General features: G+C 42.5%; 1 protein-coding gene across 4 annotated transcripts in view; it reads right to left on the reverse strand.

Moving 5' to 3' along the window:
* The window catches only part of LOC111658251 (membrane-associated phosphatidylinositol transfer protein 2-like), a 41,800-nt gene that overhangs the window by 9,193 nt on the left and 18,808 nt on the right, over nt 1-13,799 (reverse strand). For all 4 annotated transcript variants that reach the window (XM_023410708.2, XM_023410704.2, XM_023410707.2 and 1 more), the window contains exons 3-15: nt 10,828-11,042; nt 9,926-10,047; nt 9,121-9,354; nt 8,622-8,954; nt 6,985-7,080; nt 4,496-4,600; nt 4,277-4,341; nt 3,060-3,304; nt 2,647-2,836; nt 2,160-2,279; nt 1,765-1,973; nt 1,456-1,631; nt 973-1,143 (exon numbers count right to left, since the gene is read on the reverse strand). In XM_023410708.2, coding sequence (XP_023266476.1) covers nt 973-1,143; nt 1,456-1,631; nt 1,765-1,973; nt 2,160-2,279; nt 2,647-2,836; nt 3,060-3,304; nt 4,277-4,341; nt 4,496-4,600; nt 6,985-7,080; nt 8,622-8,954; nt 9,121-9,354; nt 9,926-10,047; nt 10,828-11,042 — 2,281 coding nt within the window. The remainder of the gene's footprint in view (nt 1-972; nt 1,144-1,455; nt 1,632-1,764; nt 1,974-2,159; nt 2,280-2,646; nt 2,837-3,059; nt 3,305-4,276; nt 4,342-4,495; nt 4,601-6,984; nt 7,081-8,621; nt 8,955-9,120; nt 9,355-9,925; nt 10,048-10,827; nt 11,043-13,799) is intronic.

A 13,799-nucleotide genomic window follows, 5' to 3' on the forward strand; every position in this document is an offset into this window, starting at 1 on the left:
GAAGACAAGGAAGACACAAAAACATATGAAGCAAGAACAACTGAACATGAGACAAGAAAGCAGAGTCAAGCCCTTAGTTGAGCCCACTTATTTGAACCACAAATGCTTCTGAGTCATATACTGTCAGATCATTGTTCTAAGACTGTAAAAGGCCTGGCGTCTGCTAGTCATACAATCTTTTGCACTTAACTCAAAAATTAGCTTGAATTTGTCTGTAAAACTTTGCCAGTACTGAAAACTCTGTTAAACTCTGTTAGTTAACAAGGTAAACCTGAGGATATTCAGTGACAGCTCATTTGATGAAAGCTATCACTTTTAGGACTGACACATCAAAAACCTGGCCTGAAGTCATTAAGAAATATCTTAATTCTTTTTACCCCCTATGCCACTTTCTAATAAGCCCTGGATCCTGGTTCAGTGGTGGAAGCTATTTGAGCCCAGAAAAAAAAATTCTCTGCTCATTGGCTACCTTTCTGTGTCCTTTTTCTTGGGGAATCACAGACAGAGATTTGTGTAAAAAGGACAGGGTGAGGCTCTAAGGGTTACTCTACTGTAATGACCAGTCTGAACAGAGACCACCAGCAGGACTATGACCACATTTAGATGAGTAAACTGCTTCACAAAAGACGTTGAAGCGCAAACAGTAGAAAAATGTTTCATTTTTCTTTGAGACAATGTTTACTCTGTGTGTGGAGAAACTCAAAGTGTGCTACTAAAGCATCTTCAAGACATGTGTTGTCTATGGCATGCATCCATGGGAAACGGAAGAGTGTCTGAAGTGTCAGCTGATGTGATCTTAAGTTCAAAGGAGAAATTAAACAGCCATTTTATAACAGGGAATTTTGCATTTGTGTCTGTGCATGTGAATCCAAGTCAGAACTACATAAATGATTCTACAATGTAATTCATGATTGGATATTCACTGAATTGATATAAATGAGGCTTCCATAAATCATCGTGCAGAGGGCTCACCCAGTAGGGCAGAGTTTCCATCTCCCAGGGGAAAGCGTTGGTAACGGGGCACGTTGAAGGGAGGCAGGAGGTGAAATTTCCTCTCCAGGAGAGGCTCCAGGCGGGAGGCCGAGGGATCGGCTGGGTGGAACAGGTTATAGACCTGCTGACAGGCAGGGCGCAGCTGGGCCACTAGAGGGAGGAAGTGAACCAAGATTGATTCAGATGGAAAAGTTATGCAAGATAGCTTGTCTAAAAAACACAAGGTCTACTGGCATTTTATTGAATACCAACTAGATATACATTATATAAAACTAATTTGAAGGTATGCGCTCTATATGCTACAATACTAATAAGAGCATCTCCTCCTGAGGCAAACTATTTGCACTTTTGGAGACAGAACATTTTACCTGTTTTTTTTGTTTTTTTTACAATGTAAACAATATTTGTTATCATTGATTACACTATAGCAAACGTTGCATTCCTCTGTATGAAGTAGCTTACCATCTAGCATAGGAATGACAGTCTTTCTCAGGGCGAGTACCAAGCCCAGTGGAGAGCCAAAGAGGAAAAAGTCAGACACCTCAAAGTCAAACTTCCCCAGGGATCCTCCATCCAGCATAGTGCTGCTGCTCGACCTGCGTGAAGCTGCATCATTCCGCAAGACACTGGAGTGTAAACTGGAAGGACAGCACAAAGTCATTTCCTCACACAGACCTAAAAATAAATCACACTCTGACAGTACATATGAAACAAGGGGTTTTTTTCCTCATCTTACAGGTCGGGATTTTTGTCATCCCACACACAACACACCTGGACAGGAAGGCCTGGTGTTGTTTTATTGTGTCCAGTTCGTAGGTGGAGGAGTCACTTCTCTTGCGTGGCAGTTGTCTCTTTGTGTCGTCACCTGCACGAGGGATGTCGATGTTACTGCGGCTGAGGTGGCGGCTGCCCTCCAGGGTTGGAGAAGATGACCCATGCCCGCTGTTGACAATGATGCCAGGAGAGAGGAGGTCCTGATCCTGCGGGGGACGAATCAGGAAAATTTGTTATGAAAACTTACAGCATAAATAGTCTTATTATAATGAGTAAATTAATTTTAGTTGCGGGGCATTCATTCAACAGGCATTTAAGAGTGTATTACACTTATTTTTTTAGGTTCTTAGTTAAAAAAATGTAATCACTGCACTGAATGTTAAGTCTCTTACCTGTACACTGACGACACTGCCCCTCCTACTGCTGTTCTGGCTTTCATTTACTGTCTGATTGCTGCTGCACAGTGCATCAAATCCCAAGATTCCTCCCACACAGTCTCCAATTAGACATACCTAGAGAGATCAAGGATCAGAAATAATATTTTTGACAGACAACATCCTTATGGTTAAGGTTTACCTAAAATATTGCAACACCTTCTCCAACATGAGTTAACATAAGAAAAGAAACGTATGTCAGTGTTAATTGTTAAATGGGTGTTTGTCAACTAATATATATAAACAAAAGGTAATGACTAAGAAAAGACATTAAAGACCTAGCTCAACTGTGATACTGATATATCTTTGGAAACTAAAACATATATAGCTCATTATAAAATTGAATATTAAAAGAAAAGACAAAAAAACAAAAAAAACAAAAAAAAAAAATTGTTGATATCAAAGAATTCAGCAGTACTCATAACTTCACAGGACGGTAACTGACCTGGCCAGAGAAGGCAGACCCGTCCAGAGACTTTATAAAATCAGTGAAGACCTGGTTGGCTCTAGCGATGACAGTGGCCACGGCATCCTGGTACTGTGGAGCGGACGTGGCCAGGAGGGGCAGAGCTGCCAGTGGGATGTGGTCCTGGCTGCTGGACAGACAACCCTCATCGTAGCTATAAGGGCTCAAGCTGCCACAAAAGACAAAAACGGACAAAATCAAATTGCGAACATATTTTGACGTCTAAAACAACAACTGAGGAGTTTGAATAAATAAACACAGGAAGAAGGGGCAGTGGTCATGAGCTGCACCTGGACCTTTTCCATCATAAGCAAACAGCAGTCACAGCCAATAAACAAACCTTTCATCATTATCCACAATCCTTGCAAAAGTCTACATGTGTGTCCTCTTACTTGGACACCAAGGAGAAGGCCTCGGCACAGATGGCAGGGCAGGGCACCAAGCGGATGGCGATGCGTCCCAGCGCAGCGGGGTAGTGAACACGCATGACTGTGTCAAAAGCCGTACTAATCGTGTTGACGTCTGCCTGCTTGCTGTTCTGGTCGCCTCCGCCTGTATCCAGGATGTTCCCTCCGTGCAGTACCAAGATCAGCACATGGATCTTGGAAGGCTGCAGGCACTGCTGGGATGAGCTTTCCTGAGGACAGCGAATTACAAGAAGGGTGATGGGTGGGAACACTGAGGAACAGGTTTTGGACAATGCTCAATAAATAGTATATTTACTTATGAGAACATCCTCTTTATTAGCACGGCCAAAGACAGTTAAAAAAGCATGCTTACTGAGTGTGGGGGAAGAAACACAGATAAACAATAATGCATCAAAACAATGGGCATCAAATTACTTTCATCAGATGTTGTTAGTAATGGATTCTGACATTTGGCGCCTATCTCTTCAAACATGGGCCACACAACAAAATTCTTTTCACGACTACAGACGGGCGGAGAACCATGACGGGAAACAAAACACAGCCAACCTACACTCCACCTGGACAACTGTTCAACTAACAACAAACAATGACAATGCTTCCTGAGGACAAGTCACATTAAATAAAACAACACAATGTGTAGTTTTGTCTTACACACTCTGATCCAAAACTTCACATTTTCATAGAAGCACTGTATGTACACTCAACGCCACAGCTGCAAGTACACGGGAGTTGAACAGAGGGTGGTGAGGTTGAGGAGGACACGTGGTTTTGGGTTTGGGCAACAGCAGGGAAAAGGGCAGGGGCAGTAAGTACTGGGTTTGTTCAGGGGGATCGTAGGTCTCTGTGGAGCTACTAAAGTCCACAGTGCACTGGGGCCAAAATGTTTACTTACTGACTGGTGCCTTGTTACCATGATGGTGGGAATGGGAGAGCTATCGGCTTGGCCGCTAACAGAGCCACGCATCTGAACACAAGAGGACGGAGAGGCTCAGGGACAAGCAGCCCTTATCTTATCCTCCAAAGTGTAAAGCCTGATATACAACACTAAGTTTGTTTTTCACAGTGAAAGCATAACTAAAATGAAATCAAGAAAAGCTTTGGGGCCTGAAGGGCATTGTCTTGCGATGGTGCTGGCTAGGATTACGTTTTGTACATACACACTCCATGTCTAACACACATACCTCATCTAGTCTTTCCTCACTGGTTGCTCTTTCATAATCCACAGTCATTTCCTTGAACAGCTCACCTGAAAACACACACACACACACACACACACACACACACACACACACACACACGCACACACACGCACGCACGCACGCACACACACACACTCTCAACGTCAAATATGACAGCAGTGTGACTGTATATTATGTATATGCTCATAGTCTTCATCATACCAGGAGTTTCCTCTGCGTCTGTGGCTTCAATCTTGTCCATGAGGTCATTGGAGTTCCACTTGGCGATTTCCTTTGGGAAGACCTCCTCGCCGTCTGAGAGATCCTCTGCAGAGGCAACACAAGTGATATCATTATCAACTGAAGTGTACGTGCCATTCAGGGCTTAAAATTTGTCATTACACAAGGTATAACCAGTTTATAGTGATTAACAGGGATGTATGACTTATGAAGGAACCTTGTCAAGCTTTCCCACAAGATATCGTCAAAAAAATCTTTGAATGGATATTATCTAGCTACTTGATGTACAGCATCGCCACTGCGGTGGCCATCAAATGCATACTACGCTGGATGTTTTCATCTTTGAAGTCTAAGCTTTGTGTTCACCTATCGCTGGTGACCGTATGTTATCACACAATCTCAAATAGCATGTAGATGTGTGCTGGGAAACAGTGGACAAGAGGAGGTGTGATTTTATTACCATAATGGATTTTTCAAATAAGAAAAACACATTTATTTACTAAACCGTTACCTACTGAGAAAAGGTTTTTAAATCAGTATGTGTCTTTGAATGTATCTAAATATATTGATGGACTGTGTTATCTATCCACAGATATTAGTCTGTGATTTAAAAAGCAAGGTTCAGGATCTAAAGAAGAATTTCCCCTTTTATCCCATAATTTCTCTTCTGGGACATTTTTGTTTTTCAGCCAGTATCTTCATGTCTGAGAAACAGGCAGCTACCTCCTGTTCACTCTAGTTTGTGTGAGCAAATTGAAACTAATACCTATCATTTTATGTACAAATCTCATGCAATTCCATGTATTTCCACAGCAGTTATATTATGAATAAATTACACAACTGCTGTGAAAAAAATGGAAATCATTTTACTCTACAGTGACTTGGTTGCAGCCAGTTTCTCACACACACAAACACCTAATCTTTTACATCTAAAGAAAAGGATTCAGTCATAAACTGGTTGAATTACAAGGGAAACATAATGTGTCCATTCAACTTCAAGCACTTTTTAAAAAAGTTTTATAAATTTTTCCCTTGGTTGCTTCAATTATTTCTACTTATAAACACAAATAGTGATCCAGCCTTAAATTGGAAAATAATAAAGGTGTTTAGAGGTATCATCAATAGTCCTTACCAAAGTTATCATGGCTTTGTAGATATATAAGGTGTAAACCTTAATCTACATATTTAACTGTAGCAGATACGTTAGTTCTGTTGTCCCTGATCAATAAACCAAACAGACCCAATGCGGTATACTATTATCAGTTCTCCTCCCAAAGCTTTTCTTTATTCATTTTCACAAAAAATATATTTTTCTGCCACACAGAGAAGAGGAAGGTGACAGTTAAAAATAAACCTGGACGTGTATCTCAAGTGTTTGTAATAGATGTTGATGTAATTGATGCACGACGACCATAACCACAAACAAACTTTAAAGATAGAAATCTAATATCAAAGGTAATCAGAGCCAAGTCAGCCTGTTTCCATATTTAATCTACATACCTCCATCATGTGATTTCATCCAGGCACCAAAGCACACCCTGTGTACAAAGGATATACTCTGTATCTCAAGTTCTTTTTGTTACACTAACCTCATGTATTTACCTTTATTACAACTGCTTATTTTATGTGGTTGTCTTTACAGTGTAGTAACATCTGTAAATCATTAATAACTGAAATGGGCACAGGAGCAGCACAACAGTAATCACTGTATTAACCGTCACTGAGACAGAGGGGTATGTACACTAATTAATGACAGTGCAGTCAAAACTTTAATCAGGTCATTTCATGAAATGCGATGTGCTTTGACTTCAGACTCAACACATAGTAATTAATCCATACAAACATGAACACTACAACGCAGGATAAATTACTGGATGTCAACACAATTCAGTCTAATGATTGTACTCCAGTTACTCAGAGTGTCATGAGCAGAGACTTAGTGAACTTGGAACAGGTGGAAACTGAGTGCAGCAAAATCAGTATCAATATAATAAAGGACAAAAACATTGATGATTTTATTCTTGTTTCATCATTATGACAAAAAGTTCTGAGACAAAAAGCACCGGTGAATAATTGGGTGGGTGTGTGTGTGTGTGTGTGTGTGTGTGTGTGCTTGTGTGTGCGTGTGTGTGTGCGTGCGTGCATGTGTGTACATGTGTGTACATGTGTGTAAGGGGCTGAAGGGCAGAAATGATTGTGATTTCTGAACTTGACGTTAGGTTGAAACACCTGGCTCGTGTCCTTGGCCAAACTCATCCAGCAGAGAGCCAGGGTGTTGCACCACACCCCCACCTACTTCAACTGCAGCCCCAAAGCATGCTGGGTATCTGGGAAGCTTAAGAACTGATCTGTGGTTAAAGACACGCATGCAGAGTCAGGGGAGGAGGGAGCAAGCAGGTTCTTCGAAAACTGAACACAAAAAACATTTGATCTAACTTCTGCCTTTAATTTAAAATCAAAACTGTGATTACCATGAGCGTCAAAGAACTCTTCGTCTGAGCTGTCGTCTGAGTCTCGCGCTATGCTCTGCATCCTCCACTCTGAGATGCTGTGACGTGACGGGCTCACTGGAAAAAAAGCACGGGCAAAAAATTCACTGTTATTTTGGGGCATGTGTTTTAGCCCTTCTCTTTCCCTTTTTAACACACACACACACACACACACACACACACACACACACACACACACACACACACACACACACACACTACAACAAAGAAATATTTCACAATCTCCCCCAGCCCCCACACAGACACACACACACACACACAGTGTTATATAAACATGCAACAGCCTCTGTGGTGCATTACTTCATCACAGATGGACTGCTTTGTGGTCAGGGGGTGTGTGAAAACTGAGGCCCAATGTAACGCAGAAAAGCTACAAGAACACAGACAACTAAATGCCAGCTGAGGAAAATGGCGATACTAAAAGCAGGCCTGTCTGTCACAGGTCTTCAGTCTATGCCTCATATATCATTAGTGCAGAGGAGGAGAGGGGGGCATTGCTCTGAGGGGTTGGTGGGTGGGGGGTGGGCACAGCTGTAGCTGTCAACGCACAGAAAAAAACAGCAGTGGGGGAGGATGGGGGGGTTGGGTCACTCTGAAGAGCGTCATCCTCCTCTGGTCTGTGATGTCAGCACTACTGCTAAAAATAGCCCAGGAAAGAACCACAGGGGGGAGTTATAGGGGTGAAACGAGGCACGCTGGATGAGATTCAGGGTCCAGGTGTCAGTTACAGTGAGCGCTGCCTTGAGGTAGGGGTGACACTGGAAATGGGTGTGTGCGGACATGTAGTTTGTGATGTCAAAGCTGATGCTAAAAATAACCCAGGTGAGATCTAAGATGCTGTAGGGGTGAGGTGAGGGAACTTGGTTAGTACAGAAAATGTGGAGGCGTGAGTAAATATAGTCCAACAGAATAAAAACATTCTGATTAACATCAGGCCCTGAACAGAAAAGAAAAGCGTGGTACAAAAGCAGAGTGTGCATACTAAAAAGCTGCTCCCAAGGTGTTTGACTTTATTAACACCAATTCAACTATTTGAGCTCAGAGCTCTTCAGCAGACTCTGATTCATTCAGCTTGGGAGCAACTGTGTGTACATCCGTGTGCAGATGAACCACAAAACACAAGGACAATTGTTTTGTATAGAAAATGTTGCCTATTATTATGTATTGGACTTCCATCATAATGAAGTCAAAGGCGTGGAATATGAACTTATCATGTTGGCATGGCATTTTTTACTTAGAAATATAGAGACAGAAAAAGCAAAGAGCTACTTTGGCTTTGCACAAACTTGATGCTTGACCTTGTTGAATTCTTCACATACTATGTTTCACTGTGGACAGGCCTCAAATAACACCTCCGTTTACTAACAGAACAGTTTGACTTTGTAGTTAATATAGCTCAGCCTTTAAGGTGAAAAGGAGTCAGGTTTCAGACTGAACAAATCAGGCTTAAAGGCATGATGAGGATGAAAAAGTATGTAGGGAGGGACATGCATAATAAATGCATGTTTCTCTGATACCTTTCACACCAGTGCCAGTCTCACACACCATCACACACAGAGGTGACACAGGTAAGTAGAAGACCATGGCATGCTTCTCACCTCCTCTCTTGGATGAGCGGGATGAGCGGGAGGAAGTGGACCACTGCTTAGTCAGTACACCTCGTGGCTGAAGAGTCTCTCCTGAGCTGACAACCACCTCCTCAGCTTCAATAGAGCTGATCGCCTCTTTAACCTCTTGGTCTTTGTCTGGAGACGGAGCGCCTCCATTGGCCTCGCTGGCCTCCTCTGCCTGACTGAACTGGGCCATCTTCGTAGCCAGGGCCAGCTGGGTTTCCAGCTCCAGCTGCCTGATGTCCTCGATAGTCAGACCGTACCACTCATCCTGCCAGCACCAGGCCTGCCGGTGGGCACGCACCATCACCTTTCTCAGTCCTAGGGAGAGATTAGGGGAGATATTAAACACCAAACATGGAAAATCCTAAGGTTTATAGAGTTTGATGGAAACTGAATAACACATCTGTCAAAATATACTGCTCACAAAAGTAACAAACTATCACATTACATGAAAGACTTTAAACATCTGTGAATGTTTACTCACCAACATCATGAATGAAGCGTTCGATCTTCGACTGCATGCCCCAGTAGCGGAACTCCACCTTGCACAATTTGTAGGCACACATGATGGGGGTCTTCCCTGGGTTATTGTTGTACTCTTCTATCCAGTCGTCTTGCAGAGGGCCCCTCTGGGTCTTGACTGACTTGTAGAGCCGTGGGTCCTCCTCTGCTTTGTACTCATGAGGGGGAATGGGATCGCTCACTATGTCGATTGGGTCTGACAAAGATAATTTACATTAAGAAAGTAATGACTAATGTATCCAGGTGTTTTTATTGTAGTACACTGATAACACATATTGTGTTTAGATTCAGTGTCTTTAACATCATGTCATGATGTGTACATAAGTGGGTGAGGTAGTAGAACTTGTATGGGCTTGTGTTTAAAGGCTTGAAATTCCTTTTATAACTGACTTTCTGACTGACAAACAGAATGAGTAACTGATTTAAGTTATAACAGTCAGTGTTGTGACTGCGTCACTGCTTGCCCTAGGACCATTAATTTCTGAGCACCTTCATCTTTGATGGACAAACATGCACTCAACCTTAGAAAAAAACAGATGCAGTACCATCAAACTGCCATAAGTGGGCCTCACCTGCTGCGCATGTTTGAGTTACAAGGGGACAGATGTCAAGACATTATCAGACTAAAAACCTATTTACTGAAAAAGTATTGCAAGATAAGCTAATTGCTTTTCTGTATTGTAAATAGCCTGATACACACAAATTAGTATTTTAATAAATAATCTGAGTTTATGTTATCTTTCAGGATTAATGCAAAATGGTCTCACCAATAGTCCTCTGCCTTTTCTCTGCAGCAGACATGTTGAAGACATCTCCTTGGTTGCCTGTGTCAGGTTTGTAGTAGGTTTCAATGTCAATGGAGAACTTCTCAACAAAGGGACAGGTGTATCTGAAGGAGAAGAGGTAACAACATTAAGTTAAAACATCAAATAGTCACAGAACAACTGTCCCAACAAAGCAAGAGTGCATTATGGGTTGAAATCTGTCTTCATTCTGAGACTCACTTTTAAAGTGAATGGGTCGAGATCAGAACTATTTTATTAAGAGTGATGATACCCTCTCAATACTGAGGATAGAATATAAGTGAGCCATGCCCATCTGTTGCATCTAAGGTGTCCGCAGCAAAGCTGTCACCGTTTGAATAGATATGTCAACAAGCACATGCAGGCTATCAATATCTTGACAGTATAGTCAAGGGCACATCTCTTTTCATCAACTTCCCGTCTCTGTGTTTGCCAGGCCCCACACAGACAAACAGACTGACACCCTGAGAATGAGGGGCCATCAACATCTAACGGCCTGGGAGCAGTGCTGGCCACACACCAGTCTGATGGTCTGCTTGGGAATATTCTGACAACTTGCTCTGAGGTCTTTATTTTCTTTCGGCTTTTACTGAGGGACAGCAGCTAGTGCAGGACGTCAGACTAGGCATCATCAAACTCACCACTCATGGCATTTAAATCACCTATCTTCTCAACAGGTGGTGGTTGCATCTTTAAATGTGTGTGCACCTACCTGCTACAGCAGTGAGACACACATTCACACAGCATTTCGAATATTAAAAATAACAAATGTGGAGTTTGTTATGCAGCCTTAGCAGAGTTTAATGCTCTCTGCCTCCTGATCTGAAGGGGTGGGAAGGTGGCCTTACTGCAGAAGCAAAACTTACCTGGTGCGGGTGTAAGGGTAGGCGTTCCATGACTCCTCTTCAACCCTCAGTGCTGCTTTGGGCAAGATGGAGCGGAACCAGCTAGGAATGTGCATGCCAATGTGGTAGACCTTGTGGGTGTACTGCCCTGTCCCACCGGGTCCATCTGTGTACGGCTTATTCTCTAGGATCTCCACCCCACTACCTTCACCACAGCTCTCTTCTCTGCTCTTTTTCTGTAAGAAGAAATTAAGTTGAAGTGAGTTGGCAAGGTGTTTATATTTGCTTATAAGCAGTGTGTAAAGGGAGTGTTACATTTAAAAATAAATGGACATGTGCCTTACAACAAGACACTCACCAAAATGAATAGCTTCCTAAAAGCTCTGTCAGCACTGAAATGCAAATAAGGAAGCCCAAAAACCAGCTCATGGAGCCACACCTTTCCCATATTTACATTCCAGGTGCACAGAGGAAGAGAGGCTGGGTGGAGCCTGCTGATGCAGTTGAGTAGAGATAAAGCTAGGCAACTCTAAGCTTCAAAGACAAAGTTGTGAGGTATGGCAAACGTGTAATTTATGATGGTTATGAAATCAATGAAATGGGAAACCTAGACAGCAGAGCATAGTCCAAGTGCTGACTCTTAAAAACACAGGGAGCAAGGAGCAAAGATCATAAATGTCAGAGACTCCTGATACACTGATATATATTACTGATATATCATTTTTTCTTTTTCTCTTATCAGACATTTTCCAGTCTTTCCACAGATAGGTCAAAGTATGTTTAACGCAGTATTTAGTACAGCGCTGGGATAATAGGGAGACAGATTTCTCCAGTCAGTCCAGCGAGGAGAGGCGATGCAGGCGAGGCAGTGAATCGATGGTGTAGAGAGGAGGAAGCCATGAGGCGGCCAGCTCTCCGGACCTCATTACCTCTGACAGGTCATTCATTAGCCACCCGCTCTGCTCTCAACAGCCCCGACAGAGCTCAAAAGACACAGCACAGACGCCACAGCAGCAGGTACACGAGACATTGGAACATAGCTGATGTAAAGTGCCAAGTGTAAAATGTCAAGTTTCCAGTGTAATGTATGCATACTATCACTATAAAAATTGCATCCCATCAGGAAATAGACACATAAACAAATAATGGGTCTTCAAAGAACAATAATTTTAAGCAATCATGTAGAGGAACTGTTCACCTAAAACAATACAACATATCTTTCCACATAGGACTATCAGTTAGTTTTTCAATTACATGATAAAACGATGTCAGTACATTAATGTGAGTACTATTATCATTATATTGGGAAAAAGGAACTACTGCTGAATTTTCCAAAGGTAATTATTTTCCTTTGTATACAAATGACAGCTGCAAATGTTGCCAAATGATTTCTGGATGTAAAGTCAGCAGTCCAGGTGAGAGTAGAAAACTGTGTTTTGCAGTGGACTGTCATTTAATTAGGTTGCTGACAGGTGACTGCAGCCTGTCAAAAGCAGTGTCCCTCCGTCTCCCCCCTGGAGTGACAGATGACTCTCTCCAGTTCACCCAGACAAAATTACAAAACACTGGCCAGGGCTCAGCTGTTCCCTGAGGGAGTAGATAACATGCTTAAAGTTAAATGAAGACTGAATGTAATGTTAGGTTCTTAATGAAAACAGTCTGTTTTGTTAATTTGTGTACAGATGTAAACTATAACTGTGGGGAAACGGAAATGAAGGAAGTTTTCAAGAGCTTCCGCAACTGTGTCGACTGGCTTCAGGGGGGAGGGGGGAGGGCTCTTATCTACACAGTTATACTGTAAAATCCTTTTTGGCTCCCTACACAAAGACAAAGTGCCTACTGTGTTGTGAGTTCAAGTCCTGCCCTAAAACCTTTGCCACATACCACTATCTCTATCTCTATCTCACAGACACACACACACACTTTGCTTTAAACAGCCATTCAACACTTCAAAAATAAAAGCTGCTGCCATGAAAACCTTCTGTATGTGTAGCTCTGACAGGATAGGAGTCATATCCTAGTTTTTTCCTCTTGCCTTCAAGTTAGTCAGGCACGTTTCCTGTTTGAGATGCTGCTTTTCCCTTCACTCTGCAGATACATCTGCTTAGTCAGAACATGATGGGATGTGTGTGAATGAATGAGAGAGTGAGAATCTCTCATATTCAATCTCTCACATATTCTGCATTTGGCTCAAACATTACTGCAAATCCCTATGTGGAGATGATAAAAGTACAATGAGCTATCAGATAAGAAGGTGGTGTTGTGAGGCCAAAGGAAAGGAAGTGAGAGGAGAGATGAGGTGGGGTGGGGCTTTTCATGCTGAGGTGCAGATATGGCCAGACTGTCCTTAGGCCCTGACTTCATCTATGAGGCTTACACTGGGGATGGATTGCAGGCAGGCCTACATGCTGCAGTTGCCCTGGCAACATACAGCAATGAAGCAAGGGTATCTACAGACACCAGCAAAATCCTGGTTTCCTCTCTGCTTACAATACAGCTCTCTCTTTTTTCCTTCCACCTCCTCTCATTTCTTCCCCTCCCTCCTTCGCAGTCTCTCTTTTAATCCTCCATTTCCTCTTTTTATTCACTCCCTCTCTTGAACAAAACCTGACCACCGGCACGCTGCTGATGTCATGGTTGCCATAGTGACAGAAGCCTCACAGCAACAAGGCTGTGCAGAGAGGGTGAGGTCAGGGGGAAAGGTAACTATGGGTCACTAATGTAAGAATTCTTTTTCCTACATGCTTCACATGCTGAAGAGTGCACATATGAAATTATTTTTTTTCCCGGATATGAAGACTGTGTAATCCTGCTTTTGCAAGTGTCCTGTTTTGCACAATGTCCTGTCTGACAAAATCTTAAACATGGTATGCAGAGGATCTGGAAGCAAAGCAGGTTAAAACAGATGCTGTAGTTATGCGTTTCAATTCAATTCAATTCTCCACTATATACAAAGAAACAAAGAAATTATCATGTGTACAGAAATGTGGCGC

Source organism: Seriola lalandi, unplaced genomic scaffold (assembly GCF_002814215.2).
Source record: "Seriola lalandi dorsalis isolate HSWRI2012SDOR001 ecotype SW California unplaced genomic scaffold, Sedor1 jcf7180002054427, whole genome shotgun sequence".
NCBI lineage: Eukaryota > Metazoa > Chordata > Actinopteri > Carangiformes > Carangidae > Seriola > Seriola lalandi.